At 45.6% G+C, this 16,291-nt stretch overlaps 1 protein-coding gene across 1 annotated transcript in view; it reads right to left on the bottom strand.

Annotated features, from left to right (window-relative positions):
- The window catches only part of ppil2 (peptidylprolyl isomerase (cyclophilin)-like 2), a 60,928-nt gene extending 47,084 nt beyond the window's left edge, over positions 1–13,844 (bottom strand). The window contains exons 1-7 of the mRNA XM_045212259.1: positions 13,701–13,844; positions 12,279–12,328; positions 12,073–12,118; positions 11,856–11,918; positions 10,815–10,866; positions 4,421–4,472; positions 1–64 (exon numbers count right to left, since the gene is read on the bottom strand). The exon at positions 1–64 is cut by the window's left edge and continues 28 nt beyond it. Coding sequence (XP_045068194.1) covers positions 1–64; positions 4,421–4,472; positions 10,815–10,866; positions 11,856–11,918; positions 12,073–12,118; positions 12,279–12,328; positions 13,701–13,732 — 359 coding nt within the window. The 5' untranslated portion in view covers positions 13,733–13,844. The remainder of the gene's footprint in view (positions 65–4,420; positions 4,473–10,814; positions 10,867–11,855; positions 11,919–12,072; positions 12,119–12,278; positions 12,329–13,700) is intronic.
- Between the last annotated feature and the right edge of the window lie 2,447 nt (positions 13,845–16,291).

Raw genomic sequence — 16,291 nt, 5'->3', positions numbered from 1 at the left:
TTGTTGGTGACGATATGGGAGTTGTTAGTGAAGACTGTGTACAGGACGGGACAGTGGTATTTACCTGGCCAAATAAAAACCCAAATAGTGTAGTTACCATGATGGTTCCGTAGTTAGTTAGTAGTCTGTCCTACGATGATGGTTCTGTAGTTAGTTAGTAGTCTGTCCTACAATGATGGTTCTGTAGTTAGTTAGTAGTCTGTCCTACGATGATGGTTCTGTAGTTAGTTAGTAGTCTGTCCTACGATGATGGTTCCGTAGTTAGTTAGTAGTCTGTCCTACGATGATGGTTCTGTAGTTAGTTAGTAGTCTGTCCTACGATGATGGTTCTGTAGTTAGTTAGTAGTCTGTCCTACGATGATGGTTCTGTAGTTAGTTAGTAGTCTGTCCTACGATGATGGTTCTGTAGTTAGTAGTCTGTCCTACGATGATGGTTCCGTAGTTAGTTAGTAGTCTGTCCTACGATGATGGTTCTGTAGTTAGTTAGTAGTCTGTCCTACGATGATGGTTCTGTAGTTAGTTAGTAGTCTGTCCTATGATGATGGTTCCGTAGTTAGTTAGTAGTCTATCCTATGATGGTTCTGTAGTTAGTTAGTAGTCTGTCCTACGATGATGGTTCTGTAGTTAGTTAGTAGTCTGTCCTACGATGATGGTTCTGTAGTTAGTTAGTAGTCTGTCCTACGATGATGGTTCCGTAGTTAGTTAGTAGTCTGTCCTACGATGATGGTTCTGTAGTTAGTTAGTAGTCTGTCCTACGATGATGGTTCCGTAGTTAGTTAGTAGTCTGTCCGACGATGATGGTTCTGTAGTTAGTTAGTAGTCTGTCCTACGATGATGGTTCTGTAGTTAGTTAGTAGTCTGTCCTACGATGATGGTTCTGTAGTTAGTTAGTAGTCTGTCCTACGATGATGGTTCTGTAGTTAGTTAGTAGTCTGTCCTACGATGATGGTTCCGTAGTTAGTTAGTAGTCTGTCCTACGATGATGGTTCTGTAGTTAGTTAGTAGTCTGTCCTATGATGATGGTTCTGTAGTTAGTTAGTAGTCTGTCCTACGATGATGGTTCTGTAGTTAGTTAGTTAGTAGTCTGTCCTACGATGATGGTTCTGTAGTTAGTTAGTAGTCTGTCCCTACGATGATGGTTCTGTAGTTAGTTAGTAGTCTGTCCTATGATGATGGTTCCGTAGTTAGTTAGTAGTCTGTCCTACGATGATGGTTCCGTAGTTAGTTAGTAGTCTGTCCTACGATGATGGTTCTGTAGTTAGTTAGTAGTCTGTCCTACGATGATGGTTCTGTAGTTAGTTAGTAGTCTGTCCTACGATGATGGTTCTGTAGTTAGTTAGTAGTCTGTCCTACGATGATGGTTCCGTAGTTAGTAGTCTGTCCTATGATGATGGTTCTGTAGTTAGTAGTCTGTCCTACGATGATGGTTCTGTAGTTAGTTAGTAGTCTGTCCTACGATGATGGTTCTGTAGTTAGTTAGTAGTCTGTCCCTACGATGATGGTTCTGTAGTTAGTTAGTAGTCTGTCCTACGATGATGGTTCCGTAGTTAGTTAGTAGTCTGTCCTACGATGATGGTTCTGTAGTTAGTTAGTAGTCTGTCCTACGATGATGGTTCCGTAGTTAGTTAGTAGTCTGTCCTAAGATGATGGTTCTGTAGTTAGTTAGTAGTCTGTCCTACGATGATGGTTCCGTAGTTAGTAGTCTGTCCTATGATGATGGTTCCGTAGTTAGTTAGTAGTCTGTCCTACGATATGATGGTTCTGTAGTTAGTTAGTAGTCTGTCCTACGATGATGGTTCCGTAGTTAGTAGTCTGTCCTACGATGATGGTTCCGTAGTTAGTTAGTAGTCTGTCCTACGATATGATGGTTCTGTAGTTAGTTAGTAGTCTGTCCTACGATGATGGTTCCGTAGTTAGTTAGTAGTCTGTCCTACGATGATGGTTCTGTAGTTAGTTAGTAGTCTGTCCTACGATGATGGTTCCGTAGTTAGTAGTCTGTCCTATGATGATGGTTCCGTAGTTAGTTAGTAGTCTGTCCTACGATGATGGTTCTGTAGTTAGTTAGTAGTCTGTCCTATGATGATGGTTCTGTAGTTAGTTAGTAGTCTGTCCTACGATGATGGTTCTGTAGTTAGTAGTCTGTCCTACGATGATGGTTCCGTAGTTAGTTAGTAGTCTGTCCTACGATGATGGTTCTGTAGTTAGTTAGTAGTCTGTCCTACGATGATGGTTCTGTAGTTAGTTAGTAGTCTGTCCTACGATGATGGTTCCGTAGTTAGTTAGTAGTCTGTCCTACGATGATGGTTCTGTAGTTAGTTAGTAGTCTGTCCTATGATGATGGTTCTGTAGTTAGTTAGTAGTCTGTCCTACGATGATGGTTCTGTAGTTAGTAGTCTGTCCTACGATGATGGTTCCGTAGTTAGTTAGTAGTCTGTCCTACGATGATGGTTCTGTAGTTAGTTAGTAGTCTGTCCTATGATGATGGTTCTGTAGTTAGTTAGTAGTCTGTCCTACGATGATGGTTCTGTAGTTAGTTAGTTAGTAGTCTGTCCTACGATGATGGTTCTGTAGTTAGTTAGTAGTCTGTCCTACGATGATGGTTCTGTAGTTAGTTAGTAGTCTGTCCTATGATGATGGTTCCGTAGTTAGTTAGTAGTCTGTCCTACGATGATGGTTCCGTAGTTAGTTAGTAGTCTGTCCTACGATGATGGTTCTGTAGTTAGTTAGTAGTCTGTCCTACGATGATGGTTCTGTAGTTAGTTAGTAGTCTGTCCTACGATGATGGTTCTGTAGTTAGTTAGTAGTCTGTCCTACGATGATGGTTCCGTAGTTAGTAGTCTGTCCTATGATGATGGTTCTGTAGTTAGTAGTCTGTCCTACGATGATGGTTCTGTAGTTAGTTAGTAGTCTGTCCTACGATGATGGTTCTGTAGTTAGTTAGTAGTCTGTCCTACGATGATGGTTCTGTAGTTAGTTAGTAGTCTGTCCTACGATGATGGTTCCGTAGTTAGTTAGTAGTCTGTCCTACGATGATGGTTCTGTAGTTAGTTAGTAGTCTGTCCTACGATGATGGTTCCGTAGTTAGTTAGTAGTCTGTCCTACGATGATGGTTCTGTAGTTAGTTAGTAGTCTGTCCTACGATGATGGTTCCGTAGTTAGTAGTCTGTCCTATGATGATGGTTCCGTAGTTAGTAGTCTGTCCTACGATGATGGTTCCGTAGTTAGTTAGTAGTCTGTCCTACGATATGATGGTTCTGTAGTTAGTTAGTAGTCTGTCCTACGATGATGGTTCCGTAGTTAGTTAGTAGTCTGTCCTACGATGATGGTTCTGTAGTTAGTTAGTAGTCTGTCCTACGATGATGGTTCCGTAGTTAGTAGTCTGTCCTATGATGATGGTTCCGTAGTTAGTTAGTAGTCTGTCCTACGATGATGGTTCTGTAGTTAGTTAGTAGTCTGTCCTACGATGATGGTTCCGTAGTTAGTAGTCTGTCCTATGATGATGGTTCTGTAGTTAGTTAGTAGTCTGTCCTACGATATGATGGTTCTGTAGTTAGTTAGTAGTCTGTCCTACGATGACGGTTCCGTAGTTAGTAGTCTGTCCTACGATGATGGTTCTGTAGTTAGTTAGTAGTCTGTCCTACGATGATGGTTCCGTAGTTAGTAGTCTGTCCTATGATGATGGTTCCGTAGTTAGTTAGTAGTCTGTCCTACGATGATGGTTCTGTAGTTAGTTAGTAGTCTGTCCTACGATGACGGTTCCGTAGTTAGTAGTCTGTCCTACGATGACGGTTCTGTAGTTAGTTAGTAGTCTGTCCTACGATGACGGTTCCGTAGTTAGTAGTCTGTCCTACGATGATGGTTCTGTAGTTAGTTAGTAGTCTGTCCTACGATGATGGTTCCGTAGTTAGTAGTCTGTCCTATGATGATGGTTCCGTAGTTAGTTAGTAGTCTGTCCTACGATGATGGTTCTGTAGTTAGTTAGTAGTCTGTCCTACGATGATGGTTCCGTAGTTAGTAGTCTGTCCTATGATGACGGTTCCGTAGTTAGTTAGTAGTCTGTCCTACCATGATGGTTCTGTAGTTAGTTAGTAGTCTGTCCTACGATGATGGTTCTGTAGTTAGTTAGTAGTCTGTCCTACGATGATGGTTCTGTAGTTAGTTAGTAGTCTGTCCTACGATGATGGTTCTGTAGTTAGTTAGTAGTCTGTCCTACGATGATGGTTCTGTAGTTAGTTAGTAGTCTGTCCTACGATGATGGTTCTGTAGTTAGTTAGTAGTCTGTCCTACGATGATGGTTCTGTAGTTAGTTAATAGTCTGTCCTACGATGATGGTTGTGTAGTTAGTTACAGAAAGCCTTCAGAGACTTACGTTGGGAATGATGGTCGTTCGGAACGCTTTGAAATTCACTGAAAAACCTACCATCATTGTTCTTGGCGAAGTTTAGCTTGATGAGGGACTTAGCTTCCAGTTTCTGGAGGGAAGAGAATGCATGTGAATGTGTGTGTCTGGTGGGGGGGTGAAGAGGGAGGGAGGGAGACAGAGAGAGGTGGAGAGAGAGAGAGAGAGAGAGAGAGGTGGAGGGAGAGGGAGAGAGACTGACAGAGAGGTGGAGGAAGAGAGAGAGAGAGAGAGAGAGGTGGAGGGAGAGAGACTGACACAGAGAGGTGGAGGGAGAGAGAGAGAGAGAGGTGGAGGGAGAGAGACAGAGAGGTGGAGGGAGAGAGACAGAGAGGTGGAGGGAGAGAGACTGACACAGAGAGGTGGAGGGAGAGAGAGAGGTGGAGGAGAGAGACAGACACAGAGAGGTGGAGGGAGAGAGACTGACAGAGAGGTGGAGGAGAGAGAGGTGGAGGGAGAGAGAGAGGGGTGGAGAAAGAGAGAGAGAGGTGGAGGGAGAGAGACTGACACAGAGAGGTGGAGGGAGAGAGAGAGAGAGGTGGAGGGAGAGAGACTGACAGAGAGGTGGAGGGAGAGAGAGAGAGACATGGAGGGAGAGAGAGAGAGACATGGAGGGAGAGAGAGAGAGAGAGGTGGAGGGAGAGAGACTGACACAGAGAGGTGGAGGGAGAGAGACTGACAGAGAGGTGGAGGAGAGAGGGAGAGAGACAGAGAGAGGTGGAGGGAGAGAGAGAGGTGGAGGGAGAGAGAGAGGGGGAGAGAGAGAGAGAGAGAGAGGTGGAGGGAGAGAGACTGACAGAGAGGTGGAGGAAGAGAGAGAGAGAGGTGGAGGGAGAGAGAGAAGGACAGAGAGAGAGAAGAGAGAGAGAGGTGGAGAGAGAGAGAGAGAGAGGAGAGAGAGAGAGAGAGAGAGAGAGAGAGAGAGAGAGAGAGAGAGAGAGAGAGAGAGAGAGAGAGAGAGAGAGAGAGAGAGAGGTGAGAGAGAGAGAGAGAGAGAGAGAGAGAGAGAGAGAGAGGTGGAGGAGAGAGACTGACACAGAGAGGTGGAGGAGAGAGAGAGAGACAGAGAGGTGGAGGGAGAGAGACTGACACAGAGAGGTGGAGGGAGAGAGAGAGAGAGGTGGAGGGAGAGAGAGAGAGAGAGAGAGAGGTGGAGGGAGAGGGAGAGAGACTGACAGAGAGGTGGAGGAAGAGAGAGAGAGAGAGAGAGAGAGAGGGTGGAGGGAGAGAGAGAGAGAGAGAGGTGGAGGGAGAGAGAGAGAGAGAGGGGGAGGGAGAGAGAGAGGTGGAGGGAGAGAGAGAGAGAGAGAGGTGGAGGGAGAGAGACTGACAGAGAGGTGGAGGAAGAGAGAGAGAGAGGGGGAGGGAGAGAGAGAGAGAGAGAGAGAGAGAGAGAGGTGGAGGGAGAGGGAGAGAGACTGACAGAGAGGTGGAGGAGAGAGAGAGAGAGAGAGAGAGAGAGAGAGAGAGAGAGAGAGAGAGAGAGAGAGAGAGAGAGAGAGAGAGAGAGAGAGAGAGAGTGGAGGGAGAGAGAGAGAGAGAGAGAGAGAGATGTGGAGGGAGAGAGACTGACACAGAGAGGTGGAGGGAGAGAGAGAGAGAGAGGTGGAGGGAGAGAGACTGACACAGAGAGGTGGAGGGAGAGAGAGAGAGACAGAGAGGTGGAGGGAGAGAGACTGACACAGAGAGGTGGAGGGAGAGAGAGAGAGAGAGGTGGAGGGAGAGAGAGAGAGAGAGTGGAGGGAGAGAGAGAGAGAGAGAGGTGGAGGGAGAGAGACTGACACAGAGAGGTGGAGGGAGAGAGAGAGAGAGAGGTGGAGGGAGAGAGACAGAGAGGTGGAGGGAGAGAGACAGAGAGGTGGAGGGAGAGAGACAGACACAGAGAGGTGGAGGGAGAGAGAGAGAGAGAGGTGGAGGAGAGAGACAGACACAGAGAGGTGGAGGGAGAGAGACTGACAGAGAGGTGGAGGAGAGAGAGGTGGAGGGAGAGAGAGAGGGGTGGAGAAAGAGAGAGAGAGGTGGAGGGAGAGAGACTGACACAGAGAGGTGGAGGGAGAGAGAGAGAGGTGGAGGGAGAGAGAGAGAGAGGTGGAGGGAGAGAGACTGACAGAGAGGTGGAGGGAGAGAGAGAGAGACATGGAGGGAGAGAGAGAGAGAGAGGTGGAGGGAGAGAGACTGACACAGAGAGGTGGAGGGAGAGAGACTGACAGAGAGGTGGAGGAGAGAGAGGTGGAGGGAGAGAGACAGAGAGAGGTGGAGAGAGAGAGACTGACAGAGAGGTGGAGGAGAGAGACTGACAGAGAGAGGTGGAGAGAGAGAGGTGGAGGGAGAGACTGACAGAGAGGTGGAGGAGAGAGACTGACAGAGAGAGGTGGAGGGAGAGAGACAGAGAGAGGTGGAGAGAGAGAGGTGGAGGAGAGAGACTGACAGAGAGGTGGAGGAGAGAGACTGACAGAGAGGTAGAGGAGAGAGACTGACAGAGAGACAGAGAGAGGTGGCGGGAGAGAGACAGAGAGAGGTGGAGGGAGAGAGACTGACACAGAGAGGTGGAGGGAGAGAGAGAGAGAGAGGTGGAGGAGAGAGACAGACACAGAGAGGTGGAGGGAGAGAGAGAGAGAGAGGTGGAGGGAGAGAGACTGACACAGAGAGGTGGAGGGAGAGAGAGAGAGAGAGGTGGAGGAGAGAGACAGACACAGAGAGGTGGAGGGAGAGAGACTGACAGAGAGGTGGAGGAGAGAGAGGTGGAGGGAGAGAGAGAGGGGTGGAGAGAGAGAGAGAGAGAGAGGTGGAGGGAGAGAGACTGACACAGAGAGGTGGAGGGAGAGAGAGAGAGAGAGAGAGAGGTGGAGGGAGAGAGAGAGAGACATGGAGGGAGAGAGACTGACACAGAGAGGTGGAGGGAGAGAGACTGACACAGAGAGGTGGAGGGAGAGAGACTGACAGAGAGAGGTGGAGGGAGAGAGACAGAGAGAGGTGGAGAGAGAGAGGTGGAGGGAGAGAGACTGACAGAGAGACAGAGAGAGGTGGCGGGAGAGAGACAGAGAGAGGTGGAGGGAGAGACTGACAGAGAGAGGTGGAGGGAGGGAGAGAGACTGACAGAGAGAGGTGGAGGGAGGGAGAGAGACTGACAGAGAGAGGTGGAGGGAGGGAGAGAGACTGACAGAGAGAGGTGGAGGGAGGGAGAGAGACTGACAGAGAGAGGTGGAGGGAGGAGAGAGACTGACAGAGAGAGGTGGAGGGAGGGAGAGAGACTGACAGAGAGAGGTGGAGGGAGGGAGAGAGACTGACAGAGAGAGGTGGAGGGAGGGAGAGAGACTGACAGAGAGAGGTGGAGGGAGGGAGAGAGACTGACAGAGAGAGGTGGAGGGAGGGAGAGAGACTGACAGAGAGAGGTGGAGGGAGGGAGAGAGACTGACAGAGAGAGGTGGAGGGAGGGAGAGAGACTGACAGAGAGAGGTGGAGGGAGGGAGAGAGACTGACAGAGAGAGGTGGAGGGAGGGAGAGAGACTGACAGAGAGAGGTGGAGGGAGGGAGAGAGACTGACAGAGAGAGGTGGAGGGAGGGAGAGAGACTGACAGAGAGAGGTGGAGGGAGGGAGAGAGACTGACAGAGAGAGGTGGAGGGAGGGAGAGAGACTGACAGAGAGAGGTGGAGGGAGGGAGAGAGACTGACAGAGAGAGGTGGAGGGAGGGAGAGAGACTGACAGAGAGACGTGGAGGGAGAGAGACGTGGAGGGAGAGAGACAGAGAGAGGTGGAGGGAGAGAGGGAGAGAGACGTGGAGGGAGAGAGACTGACACAGAGAGGTGGAGGGAGAGAGACTGACAGAGAGAGGTGGAGGGAGAGAGACTGACACAGAGAGGTGGAGGGAGAGAGACTGACACAGAGAGGTGGAGGGAGAGAGACGTGGAGGGAGAGTGCATGGGCAGTCTGGACTATTAATGAGGCAATGCTTAGGAATAAATGATACATCTCTATATAGCAGCTCTCTATAATGTACAGACTTAGTGTTCAGGTTAGTCAGACTACTGTAATACATCTTTATAATGTACAGACTTAGTGCATCAGAGACCATACAATATAAACACAGCACAGTACAGACAGACGGCAGGTACAGACAGACGGCAGCACGGCAGGTACAGACAGACGGCAGGTACAGACAGACGGCAGCACGGCAGGTACAGACAGACGGCAGGTACAGACAGACGGCAGCACGGCAGGTACAGACAGACGGCAGCACGGCAGGTACAGACAGACGGCAGGGCTAATGCTGCTGAATCTCCTTTGATCCACTATGATCTCCCCCCTCCTGCCCTAAGCACTATGATCTCCCCCCTCCTGCCCTAAGCACTATGATCTCCCCCCTCCTGCCCTAAGCACTATGATCTCCCCCCTCCTGCCCTAAGCACTATGATCTCCCCCCTCCTGCCCTAAGCCATACATGCTGATAGTGATTCCATGTCATTTCAGTAAACCATGACACACACCATCTCAGATTGTTCTGAATGTTCTGTAGTTAGAAACATTCCTGAACCATTATTTTGTTTAAATGTAATTCTCAGACAAATTAAGCTAATTGATTGCACCAAAATTGGACATTTTAATTTATATTCAATAATTATAGTACCCAACATCTGATTTGGTCCAAATCAAATGGTGTAGACTTTGCCATGAAATGCTTGTAAAAGAAGGTCAAACGGAACTGCTTTCATGGAGAACTGGCTTGAATTGTGAGGATGACCACAATTTATTTTCATAATGAGCCAAAGCAATTGGTTTTCTACCCAAAGTCGCAGAGGCAATGTTGTGATATATTTAATAAACACAAGAGACCAGCAAAATGGATAATAGTGTGACGCTATACCAGGAACAGCGGCATCTAGTGGTCAAAACCTGGAACTTTCACACTACTTTATGGTAAATAATAATAATCTCAGATAAATTTGTCATTGAAGTCGCTTGCATTATTTACCATTAAGTAGTGTGAAAGTACCAGGTTTTGACCACTAGATGCCGCTCTCCCTAGTATAGTGCCACACTATTATATATATTCACTAGATTAAACAGGGAATAAATTCAACAGAATGGAGAAGCAATACTCCAAGCTGCAGCTCCATACTACTCCACAAACAAAGAACTGATACTGTATACTGGCTGTTGGGGTGGGATTGGTGTGTCCATTTAACACGTCTTACTCCTTGGAAGGAAGAAGTTTGGTCCAAATTGGATGTTGGGTCCTATATTGAATACTATCCAAATCCTATAATTAAAAAAAAAAATTGCCTATTTGGGTGCAATCAATTAGCTTAATTTGTCAGAGATCACATTTTATTTCAACAAAATAATGTTTCAGGATTTATAATAATATCTGTTACTAACTGCAGAAACGATTTCAGAACAATCTCAGACGGTGGGTGTCGAAATCCTCTTTCTAGTGTTGAGGTGGAACAACCCCAGTGTTAGTCCTTCACAAGTGGAGAGCGAGAGACCCACAGCTGGACTAGTCCAGACATGTATGTATGTATGTATGTGTGTGTGTGTGTGTGTGTGTGTGTGTGTGTGTGTGTGTACCCCAGCAGCAGGACTAGTCCAGACATGTCTAGAACAGGGGTAGGTAACCCTGTTCCTGGAGTGCCGCAGGTACTGCAGGATTTGGTTCCAACTAGGCACCACACCTGACCAACTGAGCTAATTGATCAGATCAGTGATTGACAAAATTCAACACACCTGGTCTTCCAGGTCGGTTAAACCAAAAACGTTAAGCGCCTGCAGCCCTCCAGGACCCGGGTTGCCTTCCCCTGTTCTAGAAGGATCTCTCTGCAGCCAGACTAATCAATCCTGACTGGCTGCAGGATCCAGCTGGAAGGACACACATTAAGTCTCTCTTACTCACACACGCTGATACGAGCACGTCTCACCTATCAGTTCGTGGACATGTGAAACTGTCACGGCGTGATCTGGACATACGTTTTATCCACCTAGTTTAATCTCTGTTACTTTACCAGAGGAAAGAATGGCAGTTGGTGTACTAGGGGGCTTACCTGTAAAGTCCACAGGGGAACAGGTAAGCATGGACGTAGGGAAGACATGCACTCAGCCAGAGAGGAAGAGGCCAAGCCAGAGAGTTTTCAGTCTCACCTAAATCTGTCTAAAATAAGTCCAATGCGTTACTATGATAGGCTTATTTTTGGACCTAAGCTTGACGCCTGCCTTCCCGCATTTGGGACGACTCCCATTGTTGGGATGGAGACATGAGCATCTCATCATTATATACAGATCTCTGACTCGGATGACAGCCTCAACATGCTGTGGAGGTTGACTCCCTCCAGTGGCTGAGAAAGGTACTGTCATGCTTATAATAAACCATTTCTTAAGAAGTGCCAGGAACAATCCTGTTGTGGTTGGCTGACTACTTACCTCTCCAGAGATGGGATTGGTGCCAAACTTCTTTATCCAAGGAACGATGCTCCTAAAGCACAGGACATAGAGGGGTTTGGTCAACGCTACAGGCTGGTTTATACCTACTCTACTTATACAAAGCAAGAATGCTCAACAAAATGGCGATCCTGCCTTGAGTTATGAATTGAGGGGCTGCACACGTCTGCATAGTTTTGCTACGCAACTTGTAGTCCTTTTTTTTTATTATTATTAATAATTTATGTAACTAGTGTCGTAGTAAATATTAAAATGTTATAGCTTGGTCTGACTAAAATCTTGTGCATGACCCATTTTAATGTTAGGAGCTTGTTTTCAATCAATGCTGTTCCTATGCAAGAACAATGGACAGAGCCAATATCTTCTCAAGGACAACTCCCACGCCACAGGCCACAATCTGGTTGCTCCCCACGAGACTTTCCTTTGAGAACATACACACATTCACACACACATCTCCATGCATACGCACACTCATCCTCATGCCTCACGAGTTACGCACACACACACACTGCACTTCCTTCTACTGGTCAGAATGGGGCTTCTACTCTGGACAGAGCAGACCCGCCTCCTACGCCTCGGGAACCAATCAAGGGACTAGAAGAAGGACCCCTTCCTTTGTGTTGCATTGTATAAAGTAATGCTGAAAACTCTGTTTTTGATCCCTTTCAACTGTCTCGATAAGAGGCAACTGAATGGGTCCATGCATGTAGCTTGAGCAGTACCAGCTATCTCTGTTGTTTAATAAACTGCCTTTTGCTTAAACATATTCCTCTCCGTCTAGCGTCGTTGGTTCTGTACTTCCTCTCCTGTATGGTTTCACCAACACTAGGCAAGTCCGTTAAGAACAAATTCTTATTTACAATGACAGACTACACCGGCCAAACCCGGACGACGCTGGGCCAATTGTTTATACGTACGTTGGGTATAAACCAGGCTGAAAATGACAGTGCAATTACAGATTTCAGCTTCACTTTAACATCAGTAGACAACCTTCCATTATATTTCATATAGATCTCTACTCACAGCAGGTCAAAGACGATTCCCTCAGGAGTGCACATGGGGTACTCAAACGGCTGCAGAGACAAACTGAAATGGGACAGGGCAAGATTGAGCACACACACATTTAAAATGTAGCACCACTGCTAAGACCTTAGATTCGAATGACAACACTAAGGTCGCTACGGTATTTTGCCTCTTGCGAACTGTACTTTTGCTCTGGGCTGGTGAAATAATTTCTTACCTGCAGTGGTCAAATGGAAGACGTCGAAAATTTGACTTTGGAATTTCTTAAAAGAGATTAAAAAATTAAAATAAAAAGACCGAAAGAATTAACATTGTTACTGAAGAACTCTTTCAAATAATCAGCATGATTCAGTATTGTACGTATTGTAATGAACAATTGGGTTCTACTCCTCCTCTTAAGGGACAATATCAAAAGAACATTACCTGATCTTTTTCCGCCATAGAAATGGGTGTACTCAGCACATGTGATGTACCTGGAGACAAAAAGAAAAAAAACTGTGACACAGCCCTTGAAGTTTAGAAGCAGGGTAAAATAGTAAAGATGTCACTATCAAACGCAATTGGAAAACTTGGTTGGATGACAAAATTCTCAGAAAGAAAACATTTTTACTAAAAGATCCGGCATGGCTTGAATACACAGGCTAAAGCTACAAAACGCTGTTGAAGTCTGCTAAATGGCATATTATTATTATTAAGTTCTCGAAATAAAACATGTCCTCAAAGATTGAAGGGTCAAATTCGAGCTGGTGACGCCGTTACTACGCAACCACCAGCTGATCACTGCTGGATGCTGGCACCATGTTTAGCTAGCTAGCTTGTTGCTGTTAGCTAGCACATGGAAAAAGAAGTACTGCAGTAGGCAGACATGACACGAATTACCACCGGATACTTCATTCATTTTTGCACAATACACTTTTATGATTACAGTCTGCCCTCGAACGTTAGCTAGCAAATCAGAGTTGAAACAAGCTTACCAGCTAGCTAGCTAACGTGAGCTAGCATAAATTGTAGCTGGCCATGTCGTATTGAAAGCTAGATAGCTACATCATATCAAACATGTCGTCTGGTTTGCTTGGTTAGCTAATAGCCTATATATTGGCATGGTAGGAATTACGCTAGTTAGCCTGTTATGCCAGCGACGATGCTAATCGTTTAGATAGCTAACGTTACGTTAGCAAGCTAAATACAAGGCTCTGAGTCTGTCTGGCACTGGCAGGAGTATGGGGTAACGTTAGATACAACATGGTGAGGGTGAATACAATTCTTCAACATCTTGCTAGTTAGCCAGCAACATTAGCGAAGCCAGCTGTACAGTCACATATTGGCTACCTGGCAACATAACATCGTTTCTGGAGGCAGTGGAAACGCAATTCGAGCTAGCCCACCAAGGGCCAGCCCAACCCGGCATGACTTCAAAGTGTCCATGGAAAGGGGGCTTGAGAGAACAACAGGCACAGCTAAGTAGTTTTTCCTCAGTTGCCGGAATGCCACGTGCGTCCACTTACATCAGTACATTTATAAACAGCCTACACGTTAACTACGAAACTTATCTTCGATCAAATAAGCCCCACGTAATTCGACAGCGGCATGGACCTCCACACAAAAAGAGCACATCTCACGCGGACATATATTTTGGGAGGAGTAAATCTTCTCGCTTCGCATCTTCCTCTCTGTTAGCGCAGATGTATACCTAGTAGCTAACCTGTTTCTTCGCTCTCGGTTACTAGCTAGTTAGCTAACGTTAAAGGTTAGCTAGTGTCGTTGGCTGGCTAGCTAGCTACGCTAGTACTTTGTCAAGCTTTTTGACATTATTATATACTTGAAAACATTATGCTCAGAACTTACATTTTATCCTTCTGATGTTGACGCTTCCCCATTTTGATTGCGGTGTCAATAAATTACTATTAAACTTGTTTCATAAACTAGCTCGCTAGCTAGCCAAAATAGACTTCGTCGTTTGATTAAACCGGAAGTTTTGAATTGTATGCGAGTTGCGGAAGTACCATAGAGATAAAAAGAGGACTCTAGCACAGATAGAACAATGAGACAGATATTTTACCGGATGTATAAATGTGAAGCATCCGCTTGGTGTTTCCACTCACTACCAAATATGGTAATGAGAGGAAGCCCAATGGCCGGCAGTGGGAGAAGATGGAAAAAGGTGGATTTTGGAATAAATTCTGCAACATTTCTCATCAATGAAACATTTCATCTCAATACAGTTTGTTACCAAAAGTAGAATCTGTTATGAATAGAGTGAACTAGGTTTTGTAGATTTTACCCTTTGCAAAAGTTTTTTAAAATCGCGTTGTTTTGGAGTGCAAAGGCGAATAGGCCCTTTTCACGTGACGTCAGACAACTTCCGTTCTGCCGCGATGCAGGTTATGTTTACATCCGGTGTCGCTTAGGAACGCTTAGCTAGTAGCACATCATTATGGAGTTCACCCAGTCCCTTTCACATCTGCCACCAATACGACTTAACGACGTAGAACGACTTGCTGACAAGTGGTCCCTTACTTCAAGATCGAAGCTTGATAAAGGCTACAAGTTCTTCGTTGAAGGTTACCTGTTTGATTATGAAGGTACGTGTTTATCTTTATTTAGCTTAAATTAGCCCTATGCTAGCGAAGGTTATGAGCTGACGAGTTTCTGTTTTGCAGCCTCTTTTAATATTACTGCTGTTTGTATCGACCGTAAGATAAGAGTCAGTAATGTATTAATGGCTAATGCTGCGCCCCTTTCTCCCAATCACTGTATTGAAACAGTCTCAAGTGTAGTTAACGGTGAGGTGACAGTGAGAGGGCGATGTTACAGGTCCATGAAGAAAAATGAGGAGGCTCATCGGCTTCAGGTTTCTCAGATAAACAGTTCTCTAACATTATGATAAGATAGGTTAATATAGATAAGTTTTCTTTTTGTTGTGTTTTGCTGCGGTTGCAGATTTAATAAGAATGATTCCACAAAGTTCCACTGTGGATCAGTTTGTTTCTCAGTCTGAGCTCTGATTTTGTATCATTAAACTTAATACACAACGAAATTCTTACAAACCGATGTGGGTTGTTGACGGCAATAAAGACTGGGAAAGATTCTGTGATAACTCAAAATGTTCAAATTTTCGATAAGTGTTGGCACTACTTGTCAAAGGTTTCAGAACAGCCAATTTTTCTTAATTAAAAAAAGAAATTGGGTTTTGAAAATTGTGTACAGTAGTTTATAATGAAACGCAGAAAAAATGTTTTGTAAGTACAGCACTAATTGTTATGTCTCTATGAACAGGTTACACTAGACTCTGCAGAGGTTCCTGTGGTACTCAATCACATGTCATGTTCCTGCTCTGCTGGGAAAGCACTATGTAATCACATAGTAGCACTTCTTTTCAAAGTGCTCACTATGTTACCATGGGCTTTAAGACAGTGCCATTGCCTCTGTCATGCACCAGCGCACTGCAGACCTGGCACCGGCCTAGGACACAGGTCAGACATTATTTGTTACACTGATGCAGAACTTTGCAGTTTGTATTGACTTTTGACAATGTATTGTTCATCATTATTATATCACAGGGAATTGTACCAGAGGCCACCAATGATATGGCGGTGTGTAAACCAGCGGCTAAGAAAAAAACAAGTGTCAGAGCTGGTGTAAGTGCACACTGTACCGAGCCTATGATGGTGAGTCTGAATGAGCCCCGCCTGTACTATAGCACAAAGACTTTAGTGCATTTCTAAAATAATACAAACATAAAAGTGATTATTATTTGTTACTTTTTATATAGACTTTCAGTGGATATTTTTTTATTTGTATTAGAAGCATGTACGAGACTGGATGAGTGTGGTTGTCTTTTTTAGTGAAAAAGATAAGGTGGCATTTAATGAAATCTAAACTTGACATATCTCACTTTCATGCCAGGGCCTATTCCGGATCCTCACGTCATGGCCAGTGCTGAGAAACTGAAAGACATCCGTCCACAACCAGGGATTTGCAAATTGCTGCACGGGCTTGAGGGCCTTAATTTGGTGGACTCTAAATTTGGCCCTGTGCCATTTGGGTCTGTGCTTTCTTACCAGTGCCCTCTAGAATTAAGTAGAGATATTATTAAACACCCTGGTGCCAGTGAGTTTCCTCAGTTGCCTATTGAAGGTTACAACTTTAAATTTCCCATTGATTTTGAGCCCAACTACATACAACAATGTCATTTGGACAGCCTGATTGTGTCAGAGGAGATGTCTGCTGCTATTGAAGCAGAAACAAGAATGCAGTCAGAATGCCAGCTGTGGAGCCAGGTACGCAAACCCCGACTGACAGCCAGCAGATTCCGTGAAATATGCCATGTTCGTGGGGAGTTGTCTGCCAAGGCTTTGGCAACCCGCATTCTGAGAGGAACTCCTCAGACAGCTGCTATGAGAAGAGGGTTGGATCTGGAACCTGAGATACTGAGG

Source organism: Coregonus clupeaformis, unplaced genomic scaffold (genome assembly GCF_020615455.1).
Source record: "Coregonus clupeaformis isolate EN_2021a unplaced genomic scaffold, ASM2061545v1 scaf0002, whole genome shotgun sequence".
Classification (NCBI taxonomy): Eukaryota; Metazoa; Chordata; class Actinopteri; order Salmoniformes; family Salmonidae; genus Coregonus; species Coregonus clupeaformis.
This window is presented reverse-complemented; position numbering and strand designations above follow the sequence as displayed.